The 21133-nt window shown below is 38.4% G+C and overlaps 1 protein-coding gene across 12 annotated transcripts; it reads right to left on the reverse strand.

The window, feature by feature from the left end:
- Positions 1-5233: 5233 nt before the first annotated feature.
- bcas1 (brain enriched myelin associated protein 1) lies at positions 5234-20487 on the reverse strand. 12 transcript variants are annotated; one of them, XM_026154140.2, is made up of 16 exons: positions 20249-20486; positions 20035-20094; positions 19745-19829; positions 17735-18114; positions 12619-12798; positions 11617-11676; positions 11303-11338; positions 10816-11031; positions 10608-10694; positions 8733-8774; positions 8529-8594; positions 8204-8242; positions 7443-7565; positions 7241-7321; positions 6680-6898; positions 5234-6279 (listed from the first exon to the last, which is right to left on the reverse strand). In XM_026154140.2, the coding sequence occupies exons 2-16, from the start codon at positions 20074-20076 to the stop codon at positions 6199-6201; spliced, it is 1737 nt and encodes a 578-aa protein (XP_026009925.2). In that variant the 5' UTR covers positions 20077-20094; positions 20249-20486; the 3' UTR covers positions 5234-6198. The 12 variants fall into 12 exon arrangements, with proteins under 12 accessions (XP_026009925.2, XP_026009927.2, XP_026009926.2 ...); XM_026154142.2 differs by lacking the exon at positions 8204-8242; XM_026154141.2 differs by lacking the exon at positions 11303-11338 and having other exon boundaries at positions 20249-20485.
- Between the last annotated feature and the right edge of the window lie 646 nt (positions 20488-21133).

Below are 21133 nucleotides of genomic sequence, written 5' to 3' on the forward strand. Positions count from 1 at the left end.
CCCCCCCCCCCCCAAAAAAAAAGGGCAATCACGTGGTCACGTATAACAGAGAGGGATTAGTGCAGATAATCATCTTATCTCATACACGCCAATAAAGCATGGGGGCATATTTTATTTGACTGTTCTAGCCCACAATGAGCTTCTTACACGTTATCACATGTGAGGTTTTTATTTTTTATTTTTATTCCCAATGTTTTCACTATTAGATGTGTAAGCTGCTTCATTTGTGCTTCAAACGGCCAATATTAGAGTCGTATTCGCTTACAGTGAAGTCTGTTGTCACGCTTTGCTTTTCGAGCGGTTCAATCATCTCTCTAACGATGCTTTAAACTTCCACGGAGTAAGAGTGAGTGCGCTGAATAGACGCCATATAACACTCTTTGATGTGTACGCTGCATTTTAAGAAGTTACCTAAAAGTGCAGCCAGTCAGCACGTCATGCACCAGCTACCATGTGGAGCTGGGGGAGGGGTGCCTCAAACTTTTCACAGTTACATGAGGCTTTTTTTTTTCTTTTTGCAGAAGCAGGTTGGTTGAGTCATGAGAAATTTCAAGTTCTTCCTATATGGTGACACAAAAACGTACCAAGGCGCACAGCCCACTTTTATATCCCATATGAGTTGTTGCCACCCAAAACATACCTCTGACAAAGCCATGAGATGGTGCGTGTAAACACATTTGATCTTACAGAAAAATGGAAGGAAAAACCTTAACTTTTAGTTACATACTATATTGCTGTCAATAATAATAGAGAATCAGCACACATTTACTGTTGGATTGTGTAATCACCTAAGACTAATAGACTGGTGCTTGTGAGATAAAGACCTTCACCTACAGTAGCCTCCACACCCTCCTATGTAAAATCAACCCCTCCTCCACTCTTAAAAGCAGAGACACTGATGGGTACTTAATCAGTCAATGAAGAATATCCCCCCCCCCCCCAGAATGGCAGCTATGTCTGGAAGAAAACAAAACTTTATCAGTAACCACTCCCAGTTGAAAAACAGTGAACAAAGACTGGAGTGCTCGATTTGCTTAAGCTATGGCTCTTACATGAGCCAAGGATTGGCTGTAAGCAGCCTGCTCTTTTGCCTATATTTCAAGCTGTTGTCAAGCATTTGCTGTCACCAAACAGGTTGAACCAATATTGTTCTCATAATGAAATAAACATGTGGTTTTCCAGCCTAGCAAACATGCTTAATAAAAATATTTGGTTTGAACAGTGGATTTGATAATTGCACTCATTCCAAGGATACCAATGAACTTTTTTTATTTCTATTTTGTCTTAATAAATAACTCAGCTCACTGATTTAAAAAACACATATTTTTTTCTTTAGTAAGACTCATTTACATAGGCAGCTTACCCTAAACTAAAAACACTTTCTCCCCTCGCAGTGCTACGATTCAGTTATAGGTACTCGTGCCTTCCCCCGAGATCCTGTTGCAAACAAGGCTAGTATGTTAATCAAAGGCACCACATGTGACACATCGAGGCCTCCCGGTCATTTCCTATTGTTCAGCAACCACAAAGCCTCTGTGAAAAGCTATCAGTCTGAAGCAGCAGTATCATTCCTCAGGATGATGAAATTGCCAAAAGATGCTGTAGCCCATCACGAGAAATGCCTTTTATCTTAAGGCAGTGGTTGTTTGTGTCTAATCCTACAAATATATCTTTAGCTGGCTGCAACTTTTATCATTGATTTACTATGATAATTTAAATAGCATTCATCATCTGTAGTGGCAATGACAGCAACAAGTGGCCGAGCATTGTTTACTTTTAACTGATTTAATTAACTCTGTGCTATTGTTTGACATTATGCTAATAGATTTTTTTGAAGTCATTATCTCAGATAGTTTCTTTATTAAAACATTTAGCTAAAAGCAGTTAAATCTAATTAAAGAAGGGGTATCTGTAAGAAAAAAGCTCAGTACTTTAGAGAATTATAATGTATTCTGCGGGCAGACATCCTAACAGGAATTGGATCAGCGACTCGGGGAAGGCTGTGATGGCTTGTTTTTTGTCTTGACGTGTCAGGAGCAGCTGACCGCATTGTTCTCCTTCAGATTCACAGCCTGAGTTCTTTCATAATCCTGGTGTCGCTTCTGAAAGACACTGATAATACGTAAGCTTCTTTATCACTCCGAACGTTTATTCAGTTCTACCAGCTGTTGTGTTCTGTTGATCATAGAAGTATCAGTGGCCAAACAGAAATTCTCACAGTTCATACTGAAAACAGTACCCGTCTTTTCTGTGTAGAAACTGTAGAAACTGGGTGAAGGAAGTGTCTCTTTGTCCTGCTGCTAGTGCCCCGCTGTCTGCGTGACCTCTTTTGACGACTTTTTTTTTCCTGACCTTTCTTTGTTTCACTATGACCTCTCAGTAAAGTGCATAAATGACAGTTACACATATAAAAGACACAAAGGATATACATTATTTGTTGATTAACTGTGCAGGAAAAATATATACAAATGATAAAAAAAAGCAAAGAATTTTATCTTTTTAAATTATGGTAGTAGTGACGTATGTATTTGCAAACGTAACACTCTCTTGTTATTAGTTATAATGATGGCAGTCTCTTGTCATTCAGACTGCAATGCTTGATCTCTTCTATAAAATTATACGTTATGAGCACCACACCTAAAACTGAAACTGATTTGTTCTGTTTACAAAACTAAGCAAAACCAGCTTAGCAGCCTGGACATACAACAGCTGTGGTATTTGCGCACATTCCCAAGATTCTATCAAGTTAAGCACACATAATAACATGTAACATGCATCTTTTATTATCTCTACTCTCAAAATGATCCCAAAGCTGTAACAATGTGCTCAGATTCTACCAACTTAGAACAAAGTTTGATGTATCCAAGTGTAAAAACAGAAGCTAAAGTGTTTTTGTCTAAATGTATGCCTGTATACTTGTTCTTAAGATGAACACTTATCTATCAGTTGAAGGCAGATCATGATTACGTCACTCATTTGCATCCCTACAGCAGTATAATCTAATTTTCCGCTCAAAAGACTAAAACAAACAAACAAAAAATGTAAAGACACAGTTGGTAGCATCCGCGTTACAAAACTTCCCTAACAGACACGCACATGCATGTGTTGTCCCCGTAAGCACTGCAGGGGGAACACATTGAGATATATAGCTTGCTTTTTCCTTATAGGTAAAAAAAAAAAAAATTCCATCAGTTTGTGAAGGGATCAGAACCGGTTATGACGGTTTTCTTTTTTCTTTTCATTAGTACCCAGAATAGTTTTAACCTCTCATATTCCATATTACTAGCAAGCACTGCCATGATGCACATTAGTGCTGACAGGAGGTCTCCTATCAGGCCTCTCCTCCCACTATTCCCCTGTTTCACCCCCTCTGAGCTCAGTGCATTCACACAGTCACATGCATTGTCCTAGGATGAACTGCAGCAACATGGTGGCTGAGAAAATCTGCTGCACTGTGTACAGTCCATGCATTGTTAAATCCATATGGGAACTATCTCTTTATTAATAAGCCTTTTTAGGTCATTATCGTATGTGATTGTGCAAAAAAAAAAAAAAAAAAAGGGAGCGACTAGTCCTTGTGACGCACAATCACTTTCCCAACTGTATGGAAAAAGAGTTCCCTTAACTCTCACTCCTGGAACGCTGCGTGTAGGGGCATGCAGCTGTTATCATCGTCTTCACTGTTATTTGACAAGTCACTAAATACAGAAAAGGCTGAGCAGATTTCTAAATAACTGCACACGGAAGTTTAAAACATCTGGAACTGTTAGCAAGGCCACAAAGTTGCTCGTGATTTCCAGTTAAAGTGTTGTGTAAGGGCATCTTTTTAGTCACTCTTCCAATTAGTTTTAGTAATCTAAGCGAGATGTGTGAGTAGTTTTGCTTTCTCCTTCACTTCCGTCTCATTAAAACTCAGTCAGAATTCCTCACTCACAGATTCATCAACACTATACTCTGTTTGCTAATGAAAATGAGCTCTTCACACATAAACAAAACTGCTGGCAAAGTCGTCACAGTGTATCTTAATTGAGACATTCCTCCAGGGAAAGGAGAGACAATGGAGCACATGTCTTAAGCTGTGCAAGCAGCAGTACCTCACTTTTTCTCCCTCAGTGCCGTGGCAATTACTTTGATGCACAATTTAAAATGATCACACCTATTATAGACAGTAATACAAGAATAGTGTGCCTCATTGATAACAAAGGAGCAGTGTGAGTTATGCCTTCGGGGGCTGCGACTCATCACTTAATGGTGGGTGAATAGTGGTTCTCAGACACTTCTATCTAAAACACATCCTTCCAGAGACTGCACACTACGCCATCAATCATAGAAATTACATCATAAAAGGAGAAGATGATTTGAGGTCTTCCTTTACCTGAAATATCAAATTCCTTAGATCTTATTTTACATTTTTTATCTCCAAGGTACGCCTCACAGACACTAAAATTCAGCAGTAATGTCCAACAGCCATCTGTCTGTCTAAAATAAAAAATATGACCTCTACTCTGGTTAATTTGCTTTTTCTCCAGTCAACAAACATTTATTTGTTGGCATTACAAATATATACAAGTGTGTGACAAATTAAAGGAAAAACAAACAAAAAAGGAAAACCATTTCCAAAACACACTCCCTAACTTGTTTTTTTGACCATGGCAGCGCGTTAGCCAGCTGTCTAGCATGTTAGACCACTCATTCAAATGGAAAACGATCTGTTGACTGCGAAGGCCACAGAATGCGATTTGAATTCTTGTACATACTTGTGGCTCGAGGTGCCATCTTGGGAGAGGCCACTCCCAACAGAAGCATTTAATCATAATAAAGGGTTAAGATGGCTCCCCATAATCTTATAATGATTTGCACTGTCTCTGCCCTATATAAAAATGTTGCCATGCAACCACCAGATCCTCTCACCAAAGGGGTCATTGGATCAGGTTTTTCCTTTGATTTGTCAGAGATCTTTATGAACATGAGTCAGACTTACAGTATTTGGCTTAACACCCAGATTGGGTGTAGCGGGATACGCTACACCTTTGCTGCACTCTTATATGCATAAAAATGGTTGCTATGACATTGCTCATGAATAGAGGCATCTTTTATTTATTTATTTTTTGGCCAGACTTGCCTGGTCATCTTCTTCTTTGTTTTTTAAATTGCTGGAACATCCAATTATTCTTGATAACACTCCTCATGCTTTTATAGCTTACATTAAAAATGAAAACTCTGAAGCAAAACAGGCATGTGGTATATTTATTTGCATTTATTGTCTTCAGGATAGCTCAAGTTTCACATACACACTACATAACGACAAACTACAGCGTCACATTAATTGCACATACGCCTGACACAGTTTACTTACACCGGAAAACTTTTGTTAGTTGACACGACACAAAGTGCTAAAATCAAAATAAAAGCTTCTCGGTTGTGATTTATGAGTAATGCAGAGCATACCACAAGGACACATTTGCACAAAGACACAGTTTCAATACCTCGGATGCATTTTTAAGCATTTGTTGAGTATTTACAATCAGTTCCCCAAAGATCAGTAGAGATTGTGATGTCCCATATAAGCTAAAAGATAGCTGTTCTGGCATGTACCTTTTTGTTTTAGTCCACATATAACTTGCATAGAGTTCAAAAATCTGCAAGCACACTCTGCTATATAAACTTTAATACTCCTTAGACCAGCTCCATTAAGAGCATTTCTATGACTCATATCTACGTCCTTCATGTTAACCACTGCATTACCTTAACTGCGTGAATTCTCTGGTGTGAAGTGTAAAAATAGAACCTATATGACATTGAGTTTTATCGATTTAACACAAAATAGTTGTTCAAGGCAAAGCATGGCACTATATATTGCATAAGCCCAGTATGTTAGATTGCAAAACAGAGAAAAGTCATTTTAAACGTCTGTAGAAAATGTCACATTTATGTGACAAAAAATATGTCCAAACAACCTCTGACCATTTTAAATCTCCACAAGTTCAACTCCCTGCTAACTGTTCTGTCCACTTTCCTTTATTCTTCCAAAACCTTACCTTTGCTATTGTGACTTTTAAGCAGTAACAATTAAAAAACAAAGTAATCAAAGTAACTCAGGGGATTCAAGAAGGTGATAAGAGAGAAAAAGAAGGACTGAGTACAAGTGAGAAGGAGGGAAGGAGACTGTACAGGAAAACGTAAGGGTTGCTTCTGGTCTCATTTGGCTTTCTCAGCTCCTTGAGCAGCGGTCAGTGGCTCTGTCTGGACTCCGGCGTCTGTAGAAGGACGTTTCTGAGTCTACAGTTTGCAGGGAGAAAATGGTACATTTTGTTGCAGTGTCTTTAGAAAATGCAACTCGTTCAATATCTATTTTTATTTAATTTTTGTCTTTTATAAGCTTTAATTGTTTTTTTAGTTAAACAAAAACTTTATTAATTTCTTTCACAGGCATCAAATGTATTAAATTGGACTCTGACTAAATTTGTTACATTTAAGTAACGGTAACTGTCCTATAACTAAACTGCATTTCCAGATGTGTTATATCAGTCCGCTTGGTTTTCAGTAATGTGGAGCCTACACCTTAAGTGTCTGCTGCCATCTAGTGGGGATAATACAAAAATACTTTGCACTATGCAGTGATAAGGATATTGTGCATGTTTCTAATGTTAATATTTGGGGAAAGTAATGTTCTTCTTACCAGATTTTTAAAGAATAGCTGAATGGAGTTCCTCTTTTCCAGTTTTTTGGGCACACTGGCTGCATCATCGCCAGCTTGGGAAGGCACAGAGGCTGTTTTGTTATCTGCAGCTTGCTCTGAAGACTTGGCTGCCACTTTAGGTTCCTCCTTGGCTTTCACTGCTTGAGCTGCCTCCGCTGCTGCAGGTGGGGTTGGGGTCACCTTCTTGGGCTCAGCAGCCTAAAAGTGTTGCGGCACATAATGAAGCATTCAATTATTTTAGTCCTTGACAGGCTTGAGATTCACACACCGGTGGCTCATACACTTCACTCGTTAAGTGCAGATGGACTTTGAGGTGGCACATGAAGTGGGATTAAAATGTACATCTGCTGTTAGGATACGACATCATGCGCAACATCACGAGGGACGGTGACATATGCTCAAAGATAACAGCAAATGGAGAAAAATGCTTCTGGCAAAGAAGTTGTTTAGAGCATGTTTTAATACCAGACGTAATTGATGAAATTACTCTGGTTAATAATGCATCTGTTTGCAAGAGGCAACGTATTTTCATGTATTTACCAGTCCAGTAGTTTTCCTGAGGAGCCGAGCTCCACTTGTGGAGGCTGCCTGGACTTTTGTGGTCATGTGATCTAATAGCACCTCAAATTCACATTAACCTGTTACTTACCATTCTGTAATTTCACCACAATTCATACCTAATGTATTTCAGAGTTGTTTCTTTTCAGAGATCTTATAAATGTTTATGGGAATAGGTTCTTACTTGGGGCTTGAAGAAAGAAAGGAATGGGGATTTTGAGGCGCTTTTCTTTTCTTCCTGAGCAGGTGGCGGCGGCTCTGGTTTTGCAGCAGCCTCCTGGGTGCCAGCTTTTGAGGAATCCACCGTCTTTAACCAAAGCAGGAAAAAGAAAAATATGTATCATGAATATTTACTAAAAAAAAAAAGGGAAAAAAATCAAAGGGATGCTCATCGATTTAGGTGACAGAGTGAGAGTAGGAGCTTCCATCTGTGACATGAAAGAGGAGGTAAAGCAGTAAAAAGATATCTGTGATCAGAGTAGAGAGACAGCGTATAATCAGATCAAGATAAGAACTAGTGAGGAAGCCCACATTGTCAAGCGCAAAAGCCAAAATCTGTAAAGAGGAAGAAAGAGGAAAAAGGCAAAGCCCATCAATATTCACTTTACATTTCAAAGATGTCCACTTTTAAAGAAACAGCTAGTTAAACATTTTGGGAAAACTTTAATTCTTCAAGAAAGTAAGAAAAGAAGAGTCACATAACCCCAGATATCTGGGTTGATTGTGTCACGGTTGAACAGTGCAAGGCTGCAAGGCTGCTTCCTCGTACTTGTAGTCTTTCTGCTAAAGCTCAGTCAGCCATCTTGGTACTTTGGCCTCACACATAGTGTGATTATCAATGTGACTCATATGGTTATTTTATAGCCACTCATCTCCCCTAACTATTAAAAGAAACATAAGAAAAGAAAAAAAGCTTTCCCAGAACATTAAACACCACTAATTTACCTCAGTTTCTACCACTGGTTGTGGTACCTCTTCCTTTATCTACAGAAAAGGGAGAGTTATTTGTTATATCCTGAATTGGAAGAGCGTAAATAGTGATAGTCATTAAATCTTATATCGTACTCATTTTGTGCCATAATGGGGGTTGTTTAATCTGTACAGTTTGGGATGTGATGCGATACAATTATTTAAAAAAATGGATGAATTACAAAGAGTAAATGTGGGAAATGTTATGGTACCATATAAGTGTGGCAACATTATTGCAGAGGTGCCTGCAGAGTGAAGAAAATCAGGAATTAATATTCCTAAGCACTTCTTGCTCATTTACCTGCACTTCTACAACAGGCTCTTCCCCCACTGCTGCTGCCTCCTGAGGTTCAACCTCATTTTGAATCTAAGCAAATAGAAATGAATCTTTACATACAAAAACAGCTTTGGAAGAGGGTACGTGGTGTAATCAGAGGCTCAAAAGACCATTCCACTCCCTAAAAGAGTACAAAGCCCCAAGAGTGAGAAGTTGCCTTTCATTTACCTGCACTTCTACAACAGGCGCTGGCACATCCACTGGTGTCTCCTGTAGAGCAAAACTGTTATTTTATTCTGCACAGATGCAAATTGCGATGAACATTTCAAACCCTGTAATTAACCATAAAGCATGTTTGTTATGTAACTCAGGCAAGATGGTTTGTAATTATCCAGTCGTCTCCAGCAAGGCTTGTGTGCGGAAGATTCATGTTCACATCTTAATACATTAATGTAACATTCCCTGAATGCAGCTGGGAAGATTAAACAGGCTCGAGTTCACATGTAAGTTTACACCTGGCTGTACCTCTGCTCCTACAGCTGACTGTTGCACATGACTGATTGTCTGCAGGACAGCGAAATGCAAAAGGACTTCAGAACCTCAAAACAGATGAAAAGTTGTATTTATGGACTACTCACTATGTTAACATGACAATGAATGGTGACTTGTATCAACTGGTTAAGGAAGTTCAAATGCATTAGAAGAGTCAGAAAGAGCTCCACACTGTAATGTCAGCACAACCCAGAGGTGTAATTTCCAGGGGGGTTAGGGAGGTTATGACCCCCCCCCCCCCCCCCCCCCCAATGATCAGACCCAGCCAATATAACTCCCCCAATAAAATTATGAATTATCTTGCATAAATAGGCTGTTGATTCTCTTTACTCATTTCCATTATTACCAGCAAAATAGTTGCATGTTTAATCATCTGGGAATTTACCCAGATTTATTTATTTATTTAGACAGAGATCTTGACCCCCCCAATGTTCAGCACATAGTTACGCCCATGGCACAGCCCCACAGCTCCTCTGGCATGAGTCCAAAGTGCAGGACAAAACCAGTTTATAGATTGTGTACTCCAAACCACTTTGATCGAATCTGGGAGAATCTTAAAATATTCATCAGGGATATTACTTGTTTTAGTTTATTTTACTAAGTAGAAGTTTGTTGTTTCTGTGTGTGTGTGTGTGTGTTGTAATCTATTTTACTCACTTATGTTTAGTTTGATTGTTGTAAATGTGATTCTTTTTCATGAAATTTTGTCTTTTTAATTATTTCAGATAGCAGTTAATTTTTTCCTCCACTTACTGTTAGCGCATGTATGTTGGAAATTTTACCCTCTTCATGTTGTTTGTCTGTTCATTTTAACTTTTTATTTATTTATTTTTTGTTTATTGCTGTCTTGGCAGCTTGTAATTCTTCAGTATGTAAATGAAAGGTGTTGGGTTGAATTGGTTGATCTGTGTTTAAATATGGGACAAAATCCAGCAAGAAAAAAGAAAAAAAAAACCATGGATGCTCAAAAATGTAACAACATAACGATTTGATCTTGTAAATTAAAGCCTTTTTTATTTTAAAATACTCATGTTGTTTATTTTGGCTCTACGGAAACTAAAATTAAAAAAAAGAAATCTGTTGTAGTTATGCCCTATAACACCTTCTCTGGGCAGCAGCTAAATGTAATGGCTTCTCATTGAGCTCACAGTGATGCAAATGTGACTTAACAGTCAGTGCGGTTAAAAGAAAGGAGATGCAGTGTTATGGGTGAGCATTTGTGGTGCTGGTGGGTGCTGATGAGCCTTGTTAGCCCTTTGTCCCTGCTTCTGCTCCTTATGCTGAAGCTATGATCTTTTATTTTTGTCTTTATGTATTATGCAAAAACGTAAGGACGACGTCATTCTTCTTATCTTATTCTCAACAAATAAGAAAACCTGATTCTCCCAAGAGAAAAGGTTTCAGCACAGGACTAATGCTACTTCACAAAACTATAGCTCCGATTAGGAAACAGTAAATTGCAAATTTCTGGTGCCTCTGGACAAATGAGCTCTTGTTCGGTTAGTAACTGATGAGCCATGGTCAGTTTGAGAATATGATCATTTACTGTACCACTGCTGCAGTCTTGCCCGGGGCTTTGGCTCCACTTGCTGAAGCGCCATTGCTTTTGGAGGTCTTGACTCCTAGCAATACCTCAAACTGACATACAGTATGTTTCACACTGTGTTCTCATTGAACATGCAGTGAGTGTCTACATGAATAGCTATTCCTTAAAATAGTGATTGGATCTTGTAATCTGCAGTTAAAGCTGTTTGTTTACCTTCTGGCGGAAAAATTTGCTCAGAGTATCTTTGGCTGATTTTCCTTTCGAGGACACAGGCTCCTTTCCAGCAGCTTTAGGTTCTTCTTTCGCAGAGGCCTTTACAGGTTTGGCAGTTGGCTCTCCTTTGATTTCCACTTTCGGTGGCTCTGGAGGTGGGGGTGGTGGGACAGACATTCCTTTGGGTGCTGCAGGCGGTTCAGATATTTGTGCAACCTATTGAAGAAAGAGAGGGGCTGTTAAAGCAATGGTTTACACAGCCCTCTTAAACTGCAAAGACATTTTTGATGTAGCAGTTTTGTCAGATATGACATCAGCAACTGTATTTCCTTCCAGTTTCACCCAATAAAAATGCATTGCTATGTAAAATGAGCAAATAAGGCATCATATCCGGAAATTAAATAAACTCACCATGTGCAGTAAATATATACATTTAACGTGAAGTGCAATGGTTATGGGAATCAAAACTTATGGGTTATATGCTCACAGTAGTGGTTGCCGCTGGTTGGGTCTCCTTCTGGGACTATTTTGCAACAGAAAAGAAAGCACTTATAAAAAAGGTTAAACTGAAGCAAACAAAGGATGCAAAAAAAAAGCTTTATGCACAAATTCTGCAAAAATAAATCACCTTTTAAAAATAAATGTTACTTTTTAAATTCAGGAACATCCTTAGTTCAAGCAACAGAAACAGAACAGATGAGGGTGTGACAGCTCATTGTATAGCTGTCTGTATTAGATAATCAGAGATATGGTTTGATAAAAGCAGCAGAGAGTGATAGGTTAAAATGAACCTCTGTTCACCTTGTCTTTAGCGGCATCGGGAGTAGCCGTTTCCTTTTTGGACGTTTTAGTAGGGGTCACCTGTGCAACAGAGGAATAAAAATGAACCGTCTTTATTTTTTGTGCCGTGATCCACATAAAAACACAAGAGAAAAAAATCTTAATCTTTAAATGTGAACTGTGTAAGCATTGTGGAGCACTATGTATGTGGCGGTTAAGCAGTGTGAAAAGCAAAATGCCAGGGGATACAGTTGATGAGACAGAAAAATAATTATTTGGATAAAACAGAAGCCTTTCATGAATGCAGACATAGGCCTTTATGGTAAGCTAACTGAGGCCCACAGAGGTCCCTGACAGAGCACATACAGTACATGCGCTGCCATTGTGACAGCCATTGTGCTCCGGAGATGGCGTAGGCCTGCCCTCGCTCTATCTTCACAAATCTCGACTTCCAACCGCACAGGCCTCCCTTGTGAGCTCACACTATGGGATGAACAATAGGCCACCACATTCCCGCATGTTCAAAGACTTGATTAGCATGGGGCTAGGGCAATGGCAACTCTTTAAAACGGCATGAATCCAAAAGACAGCATGATGAAGAGGAAATACAATAGCTGCTTGTTGCAACTTTTCCATCTGGCACTGTCATGATGGCAGATTTCGCTACGGTTACACTTAATGTCATATACAGTTATACCGCCTTCCCACATCACTACATAGAACAAAAAAAATCAAAAATACACACAAACTAATGAAACATTTTCAATGTATTACTACTTATTACTGCTAAATGATTGGAAAAATGACCACACATCTCACTTTGACTGGGGCACAACTGGAAGACGCATTAACCTCATTTTATTTATTTTTAATTTTTTTGCCTGTTTCTCTTCAGAAAAAGAAGCAGATAAAAAAAGCACATATGTTCTTTCCCTTTTCCCCCAAATAGTCTAATTTGACATGATAAACAGGAATAGCAGGAGCATAAAAAGTCACCTTAAATTGCCAAATGATGCCACTTACTAGGGTTTTGAAGAAGTTCATAACTGGATTCTCTTCTGGGTTACTCTCCTCTTTGCTTTCCACGGGCTCACTGTCTCCGTTGTCAGTTTCAGGGACGTTTTCTTCCTTGGGACTGGAGACTGGAGTCACCCTCTCTGGCTCCTTTAATGATTCAGGCTCGTGGTTTAGGTTAGCCGTCTCCTGTACACCATGACAAAAGAATTCGCCTTTGAGAATTATGTTAGAGCAGAGCGGAGCTGATATGTAAGCAGTGAGTGTCTTAATCGCAGTATTGAGATGGGAGCACAATTCCAACCATGCCTCTGCCTACTCGGGGCATTGTCAACAATCACCCTTTTATTAATGTGTGTGTCCCACCCCTCAGTCATTGATATTCAACAATGTGTGAGAGTTATTTCTCGAGAAATGTCAGGAAAACCAAATACCTAGCTATGCCCGTATGGTGTGTGTCTATAAAATATGTGAACTGAACCAATGTCAATTCATTTATACATTTTTTGCCTTTTCTTCCAGCAATCTTGATACATTATTTTGGCCCAATTTATTATCCCATTAGAAACTGTAGAGGTGGCCTATTTTGCTTTTCCATATTTTCTGTTACAAGCACCAAAATAAATGTTGCCAAAGTTTCAGTTAATGAGACCAGCAACATAGACAGGTCACACAGGTCAGCTCACAGTAGCCAGACCCACTTTCTACTTACGAGGGGCAGCCAATCAGAAGAAAGAAGGTTTAAATCAGAGGAAAGAGAGCATAAACGTTTGCTCTAAGTAGCGGATGAAGTGAGGAACACGAGGGCCCTTATTTTCAGCACTATAATGATCAAAGTGTATGTATGCCTACATGCAGCCTATCTCGTCCTTAAACGAATGTGGCAGTCTGAACAAGACTTTGTATGAACCCATGCAGTGATTACTAACATATATTTGCTTTTTAAAAAGATTTATTCTAAATACCAGTTCTCTTGATTTTCATATACTGTATATAACGTTCAGTTCATCCTAGCCCTGTGAATGCATTTGCTTAATGAATGTTGCCCACACATAACTGAACAGTTACCAAAATGTACAGAATGAAGAATTACAAATAAATCTGTATCTATGTTATATATCTAAGCAGATGATAATTAGTTCTGGTAAAGCTGAAGATGTTTTTGATGACCATCAGGATTGTGTGGACCCTGTGGCAAGTACTGCTAAATTTTATGTAACCGTAAATGTATTGTGGCTGCTATTAATCATTCCTGTATTATATACAGAACAGGTAAATAGAGGGATATTTGTTTAAAATGTAAATGAAGGAACCAGCTTCAGATTAAATGACTGAATCCAGCAGTCATATATATATATATATACATATGTATGTGTGAAAGTGTAAAAAACCAAGACTTTGTGTGTAAGAAGACTAGACATGTTAGATAATCTTCACTCATTTCTTTTCACTCTCTTTATATTTATACACCACTTTGCATTTAATCATTTTTTATTCTCTTCTTTATTATCTTAATTGTCAAACTGGCTCTCTGTCAGGGAGTTTCTTTTGTCCCGTCTTCTCTCTGTAACCCCTAACCGGTCACAACAGATGGCTGCCCCTCCCTGAGCCTGGTTCTGCAGGAGGTTTCTCCTTGTTAAAAGCAAGTTTTTCCTTCCCACTTCTATCAAGTGGGTGTTTCCCATAAGGGGTCGTCTCATTTGTTGGGTTTTCTCTGTACAATATAAAGCACTTTGAGTAAGTGTTGTTATTTGGCACTATACCATTAAAACTGAATTGAATTGAATAAAATCTCTAAGAACATAATGCACAGAATGAGCACAATATGTCCCTTTAAGTATTATTTGTCATTAAACACAGTATGACTGAAATAATGAATGAATGAGAAAAGGAAACTTCAAATTAATATTTCCGTGTCTGCTTATTGATCACTGCTCATTCATAATTTATTTGTTTGTTTGAAGACTCGTGGATGTCAATAATACGGAGGACTGGTGAAATTATCTTTCAGTCACCAGGCTTGTTGTTTTTCTCAACAGCTATAGGTGACTGAAACCTAAGAGGTAAATGTTCAATGTTTGAGCTTGTGACTGAGACGCCTTAAGGAAATTCTGTACATCACATGTTGAATCTATCCGGTTTGCACCGCCTCTCATGCGTCTCTTCAGTATCACTCTCCACCTAGAGGTGTATTTAACTTCTGGCCTGGGAGTGCATCGCCACACTTTGCCACAGGCTCATCAGATGGCAGTTTAAGAATCTTCAGAGGTGAAATGTTCATTTTCAGTTGTCTCAAGGATGAGAAATAGTGACTCATTTTTATTTGTTCTCTACTATCTTTCCCAGGCTATTTGGAGAAATAAAACAAAAACAAGGTTGGATTATCTTTTTAGGATTTAATCCCAAGGCTCACATACAAATCACACATGACAACATCTATCCTTGATCAGCATTCTCCAGGGCAGTATTCTCCTCAGTATTCATCTTAGACTAAAACATAAGGCTCTAAATCTTCTGCGGTGTCCTTCAGTTGTTAGTTCTTCAAGTTTGTTTAAATTATTTGTAGGATTTCTGAAAAAAAAAAAAACCCTAACCCTCACTGTTACCATCTTCTTTACAAAGGGCTTGGGTTCTCGTCCTGCTTCCTCTAAGATTACAAGGGTTTGTTCAGGTGTGTCATGGCTTTCATTATCTTTAGATTCTTAACCTTTTCTATGTCACTTTCTTCTACAGCTTTTTCAGAACTTGCAACCTCTACCTCTCCTTCAGTAGATAAACCTTGGACTGAAGTATTCTCCTCAACACTGTCTGCCACTGTTTAAGCTTGATCTGAAAAAGCTTGTTCTGAATGGGAAAGACGCTCTTCATGTTCTCCAGAGAGAAGCACAAAAGCTGTTGCCACAATGTCCTCTTCTTTGACGGTGCTGTTGTTATCCACTGCAGGCTCCTGAAGCGTGGTTCAAATTGTTGATTCTGTTTCTATCTCAGTTATCACATGTTCTTCAACTTCGATGTCTACTATAATAATCTCTAGAATACAATGTGGATTGACTTCAGTTGCTGGAGATTTTAAAGTAGCTTCAGGCTTCTGCAACATTAATTTCTTCTTTGGGACAACTACCGAACATTTCTCCAGACTCATTAGTAGTTATAAGGCTAATATTGTCTTGCTCACTTATTTGTAGCACATCTTCAGCTGTGGTGCATCATCAGGAGTGACCTCCTCATGGGCCAGATCCACCTTAACTAGATTTCCATTCTGAAAACGGACAGCGGCTTCTTTTACAGGCATGTCTTCATTTACGGCTGCGGAGTTTGGGTTCTCATGAACAACCTCAGAGATTGTTTCCGTCACTCCAGTCACAGCCTCTTTGTCTAGGGAGGTAATGTCATTTGCTTCCCCGGTCTCAGGAGTGACAGCATTAGATTCGGGTTCAGCAGTTTCAATCAGCACTACATCAGCTGACTTGTCTGCAGCTCCTTTACTGTTGTCTTCAGTAATTGCTTCACCTACTCCCAGCTCTGACGCAATTACTGCGCAGTCAGAGGCAACTGCCAAAACTGCTTCAACACAACTTGCTGCAGCTTTTGGAGTGGTGGAAGTGAACTCCTTTGCCAGAGTTTTCTCTCTCGTCTGTCCCTCTACAACAGTATCATCTTTTGAGTCAGATTTCTCAACCCTCTCTGCTCTGAACGTTGATGTTTAATCTTTTAAAGGGTCTCTAACAAGCTCCTCAGCTTTGCTAATGGCATGTTCACTCAGTGTATCCTCCACAGTTGTGGCTGTAAAGTCACCATCACCCATTTGTGTTGAAATATCTGCTTTTATGTTGCTAATTCAATTTTTTAATGTTCATTCATTTCCGTCTTGATGGTCAATGTGAGTTATAACGCCAGCTTCCGCTCCACTTGTATTAAATTATGTAAACCAACATACAACTTGTGTTTATTTCCCAGGGCACTCATGATAATCGTGTGGTTGATCACGAGTAATCAGAAAAATTAGTCATGTAGTGTAACATGCTTACATTTGTATTTATTTACTTGCTTATTTAGTTGTTTGTTTTTTGAAATAAGCGCTATTCTACATTATGTTGCCCATTGTAAACAAAGCTAAAAAAACAAAAAAACAAAAAGGAAAAACATAGTTAAATGCATAGAATGCTTGGTGTGTTGGACTACATTACATTGCTAAAATGATTTGGAGTGTTTGGCAGGCTGACAAAATAAAATAATTTTCTTTGCACAGCTAAAAGTCGACATCAGGGAATTTTGATTATGCCAAGTGTCTTCTGGCTATCTGGTCAACTGATAATTGACAAAAACAGCACAACATAAAAAAGTGTGCCCCCCCCTTTTTAGACATTTTCAGGAAATCCCATGATAAGATCAAAACTAACAATGTGAGCGGCACATCTTTGTGCTCTCTGAATTTCCTGTCGTGGGCGTCGGCGTCAGTGCTGCAGAGGCCCACGCCCACTAATCTTTGTCAAAGACAAACAACGTGTGACATATTTATCTTGTTTTATTTATTTATTTTTTTAAAAAGGGTTATACCCTTGGGCATATGCACGCCTGCTTACTCTGTTTTAGTTAATGTTAGCTGCAGAATGATAAAATAACATAATTCAGAAACACAACACAGTGTGTGTGCTCGCTCTAATAAAGGAAGGTGTGTGGTTCCATTTTATTTTTTTTTAATTAAGGGCAAGCATTGTATCTGCTATATGTATTTACATTATTGTTGTTGTTTTTCAGAATCAATGGTCTATTGCACAACATGAGCATTATCATAATTTACCATAATTGATCAGTTTTTAAAACTTAGCTAAAGACTTTTCCTTTTCCCATTGCTTTTAATTGATATGGCAACATTACCATTACCTTTAAAATTCTACTATGAGTTTATTTGTGTTTTTGCATACTTTCATTGCAGTTCATACATCATAGATTCCAGTGGCCATTCATCCGTACATTAGAAAATCCTTTTGAATTGCCCTTGTGTGTAAAATGTGCTATGCAAAGTAACCTGACTTGCTCTGCTTGTCTCTTCACAGTTTTGTTGGCAAATAGAAAAAAACAACTAGACTCATCTGATGAGAATAAACATGAAAAGTGCCCTCACCTGCTGTGGCTCAGTGGGAGGAACACTTACATCCACTTGATCTTCACTCTGTGTCTCTTTTTCTTTCTCTTCAACAGTCTCAGCTTCAGCTTTAGGTTCTGTTTTCTTTTTGAACAATTTGCCAAAATGACGACGACCTCTTTCTCCTTTGCTTTTCTTGACCTCTTCCTTCTGGGTGTTGGTGTCAGGGTCTTCAGAAACGGCTTGGATTTTGGTGTCAGAGGCTTCAGAAACGGCTTGAATTTTGGTGTCAGGAACTTCAGAAACAGCTTGGGCAATATCAGGTTGACACTCTGATTTGACGATCACATCAGTTGATTTTATGGCAGAGTTTAAAGAGTGGGCCTTGCCATTTTGGCAGACTGTAGTTTCACTTTTACCTGAAAAATAAAAAAGTGGCAAAATAAGCAAAATGCCACATACAGGAAAAACATTGAAACAAAGGACTGAAACTATTGTTAAACCCAGGCTAAATTTCTTTTTTTTTTCAGGAAAAAAATTACTATAAAATAACAGTTGGACATATATGCTTAAAGACCAGGCAGCAACATTTTGCCACTGGGTGTGTTCAGATGTTTTCAGATGTGTGGTGGTGCTTTTCCTTTCTTTCTTTCTGTCTTTCTTTGGATATTTTGCATTTTGCCAGGCTGCCATTGTAAACAACAATAAATTACTTGTCTGTTTAAATAAAGATTACATGGACTTACTATACCACCTAGTGGTACAAATTGGCATTGCATGAAAGTGCAGCCCAGCTCTAGTTCCATTTCAGTTGATATCTCTTCAACACAATATATAGAGATTTTAAACCCAAAGTCTTAACAAGTGCATCACGTCATAGCTTTAGTTAATTTGGGGAAAGTGTTTTGTTACTTTTAACTAAAGGAAACTACATTAAGCACCTTTATGGACACCGACAAACTCAACAAAGTGATCCTCAAGGCCCATAAATCTGGAAATTGTGGAGCTTGGCGAAAAATGTCAAAGTCATGTGAACTCATAGATAATGCTTCACTTTGCGTCCATGATGTGCTAGGCAGTAATAGGAGCACATTCACCAAAGGCTAATACCACAGCAATGCAACATGGAACGTCAAAGCACATCATTCCTGTTAAAATGTATCAGTTCCTCCCTGCGACATCTGGACCTGGCAACATCATTTGTTGAATCTTGTAAATACTGCACATAGTTTTTTTTTTTAGCTTTGAAATATTTATTTAATATTTTGCAGCTTGAATGACACACCTTATTACACCTTAATTAAATGTCTATTACAAAGCGATTTCCTGATTCTGATTCTGGACCTTTTCTATGAACTTCCACCTTAACAAACATCCCCCTAATGAGTCAGCTTAAAAGGGTCAAAATGAACATTTCTGGGTTTTATGGAATTTATTTTTAAACATAAGTGTCATTTTGTTTAGTATTAGCCCATAGAGTGATTTTTACTTCTAGCTTAAAGAGAATTTCAACAGTTGCCATAAAATTCAGCAAAATTTCCACGAGCTAGTAAACACGGGCAAGTCAGTGTGAGAACGTTATCTCAGGAATCAACAGTCAAGAGCCATGGGAATCCCACAGTATTTTATTTTTATAGTGAAGACACAAACCACCACACCTTGACAAGTCAAATACTTGCTCCTTGTTAATTCCTGAGAAAACACCTGTGGTTTACTCAGACACCGTGCAACTGGGAGTCACTGTGTTTGCAGAGTATTAAAAGGATTAAAGGATTAATCACCACTAATAAATTTGTAAAATTAATTTGCTTTTTTTCATTGAAGGAGAACCTTAAAGTATATCAGCATAAAGCGTGATACAGTAAAACACAACAGTCTGACATTAATAAAATTCATTCTTAAGTAAGAATTTAATTTGCCAGTGTTGAGCATTGATTTGCTCATGCTTTACAGTGGCACCACCACTGTAGATCAGGCAGAACATCATCACAGATTGCTTGGATGTTATTTATCCTAAGAGAAATTAAAAATAAAATAAAACTCATGTACCATTAATCTCCAGTCCGCCAGACGTGACTTCTATAGAGATGCCATTCACGGTTCCATTCTCATGCTTTTCAGGAATTGTCCCATTCTGTGAGTAAATAACAACGTCAGCATTGTGCTTTCTAGTCTAGATGGGTTATCTTTAAAGAGAAGCAGAGTTTTTTTCACCTGTCACCTGTGCATGCTAGAGTTTTGGAAAAGTGTGCATCTTGTGACTGATGTCAACAAATATAGAAAATGGCACGTGCAACTTTTAGCCTGTAATGTCTGCCATGTAATTTGCATTGTTTTACCTTGGATAGCTCTTCTATGTTTACTGACTGCTCGTTTCCCATCTTTTTCCCAGTTAAGATCTGCAGGTTGCAATAGAATTAAATGAAATAGAAATGTCATATTGTTATGTTGTACTGATAAGCAAAGACAATCTGCAAATAATGGTTAACATCTATTAAGACTTTTGCAAAGCCATTTAAACATTTTAATACTGCTTTCAGTGAAATGTCTTACCTTGTTACTTGACTTCCTTCTTAAGGATACGGCGTGTCTGTCTGAGATGGACTTCCTCCTTTTGCCCAACTATGTATATAGACTTTTGTTAACTGGACACTTTATGTGTGTGTCAAAATGGGTGGGTCTGTTTTCAAGTTGGCAGCTGGATTTCCTCTGGAAAAAAAAGAAAGTGCGCTGTATTGGTACTTTGATCAACTCACAGTAATCTCCATGTGGCATCCTGAACATACCCTGACGAGATCATAATGAGGTGTGAATCTGTCCAAGCCTGCTGTGATAAGGCGGTCCAAACAGTTTGTTGACCAATCTGGCGGGGACCTAACAGGATGTATATTAAGGATACTGGTCTGGCAAGCATCCACACTGACAAAACCCAAAATAACTATGTTGGCACTGGTTAATTTGAAGATAACACTTTAAGCATTTTTTCTTGCTGATTTAGTTTTTAAAGATGCAGTTGATTGATAAAAAATAAATCTAATCACACAGATGTGCTTTAACATACCCATTATGTTGTTTTGGTATTATGTGATAAAAAAAAGAAAAGAGGTCATCAAGGCGGGTAACAAGTTAGATACTATTGTTTATCAGTGTATGTCAATATGGTATTGAAGATGAACTCATCTTTATGTTTTTTTTTTTTTTTGGTAACTAGGCCATGATAATGCTGACAAAGGCTTTTGTTTATTGGATTTAACTTCTAGAAGTCATTTGACTCCTGGAAGATGTCAACCAAAGTATGTGAAAGCGTTTTATCACAAACAAGCATGCTTAAGAAACAAACTAAAAAAGACTATAACATGTGCACTATTTATTGACTTTATTATGGCAAGCCTTGGAATCCATGAAAACAATGGCTCGACTGTATCCTATAGACTGCAT

The sequence above is a fragment of the Astatotilapia calliptera genome, chromosome 20 (assembly GCF_964374335.1).
Source record: "Astatotilapia calliptera chromosome 20, fAstCal68.1, whole genome shotgun sequence".
In the NCBI taxonomy this organism is placed as follows: Eukaryota; Metazoa; Chordata; class Actinopteri; order Cichliformes; family Cichlidae; genus Astatotilapia; species Astatotilapia calliptera.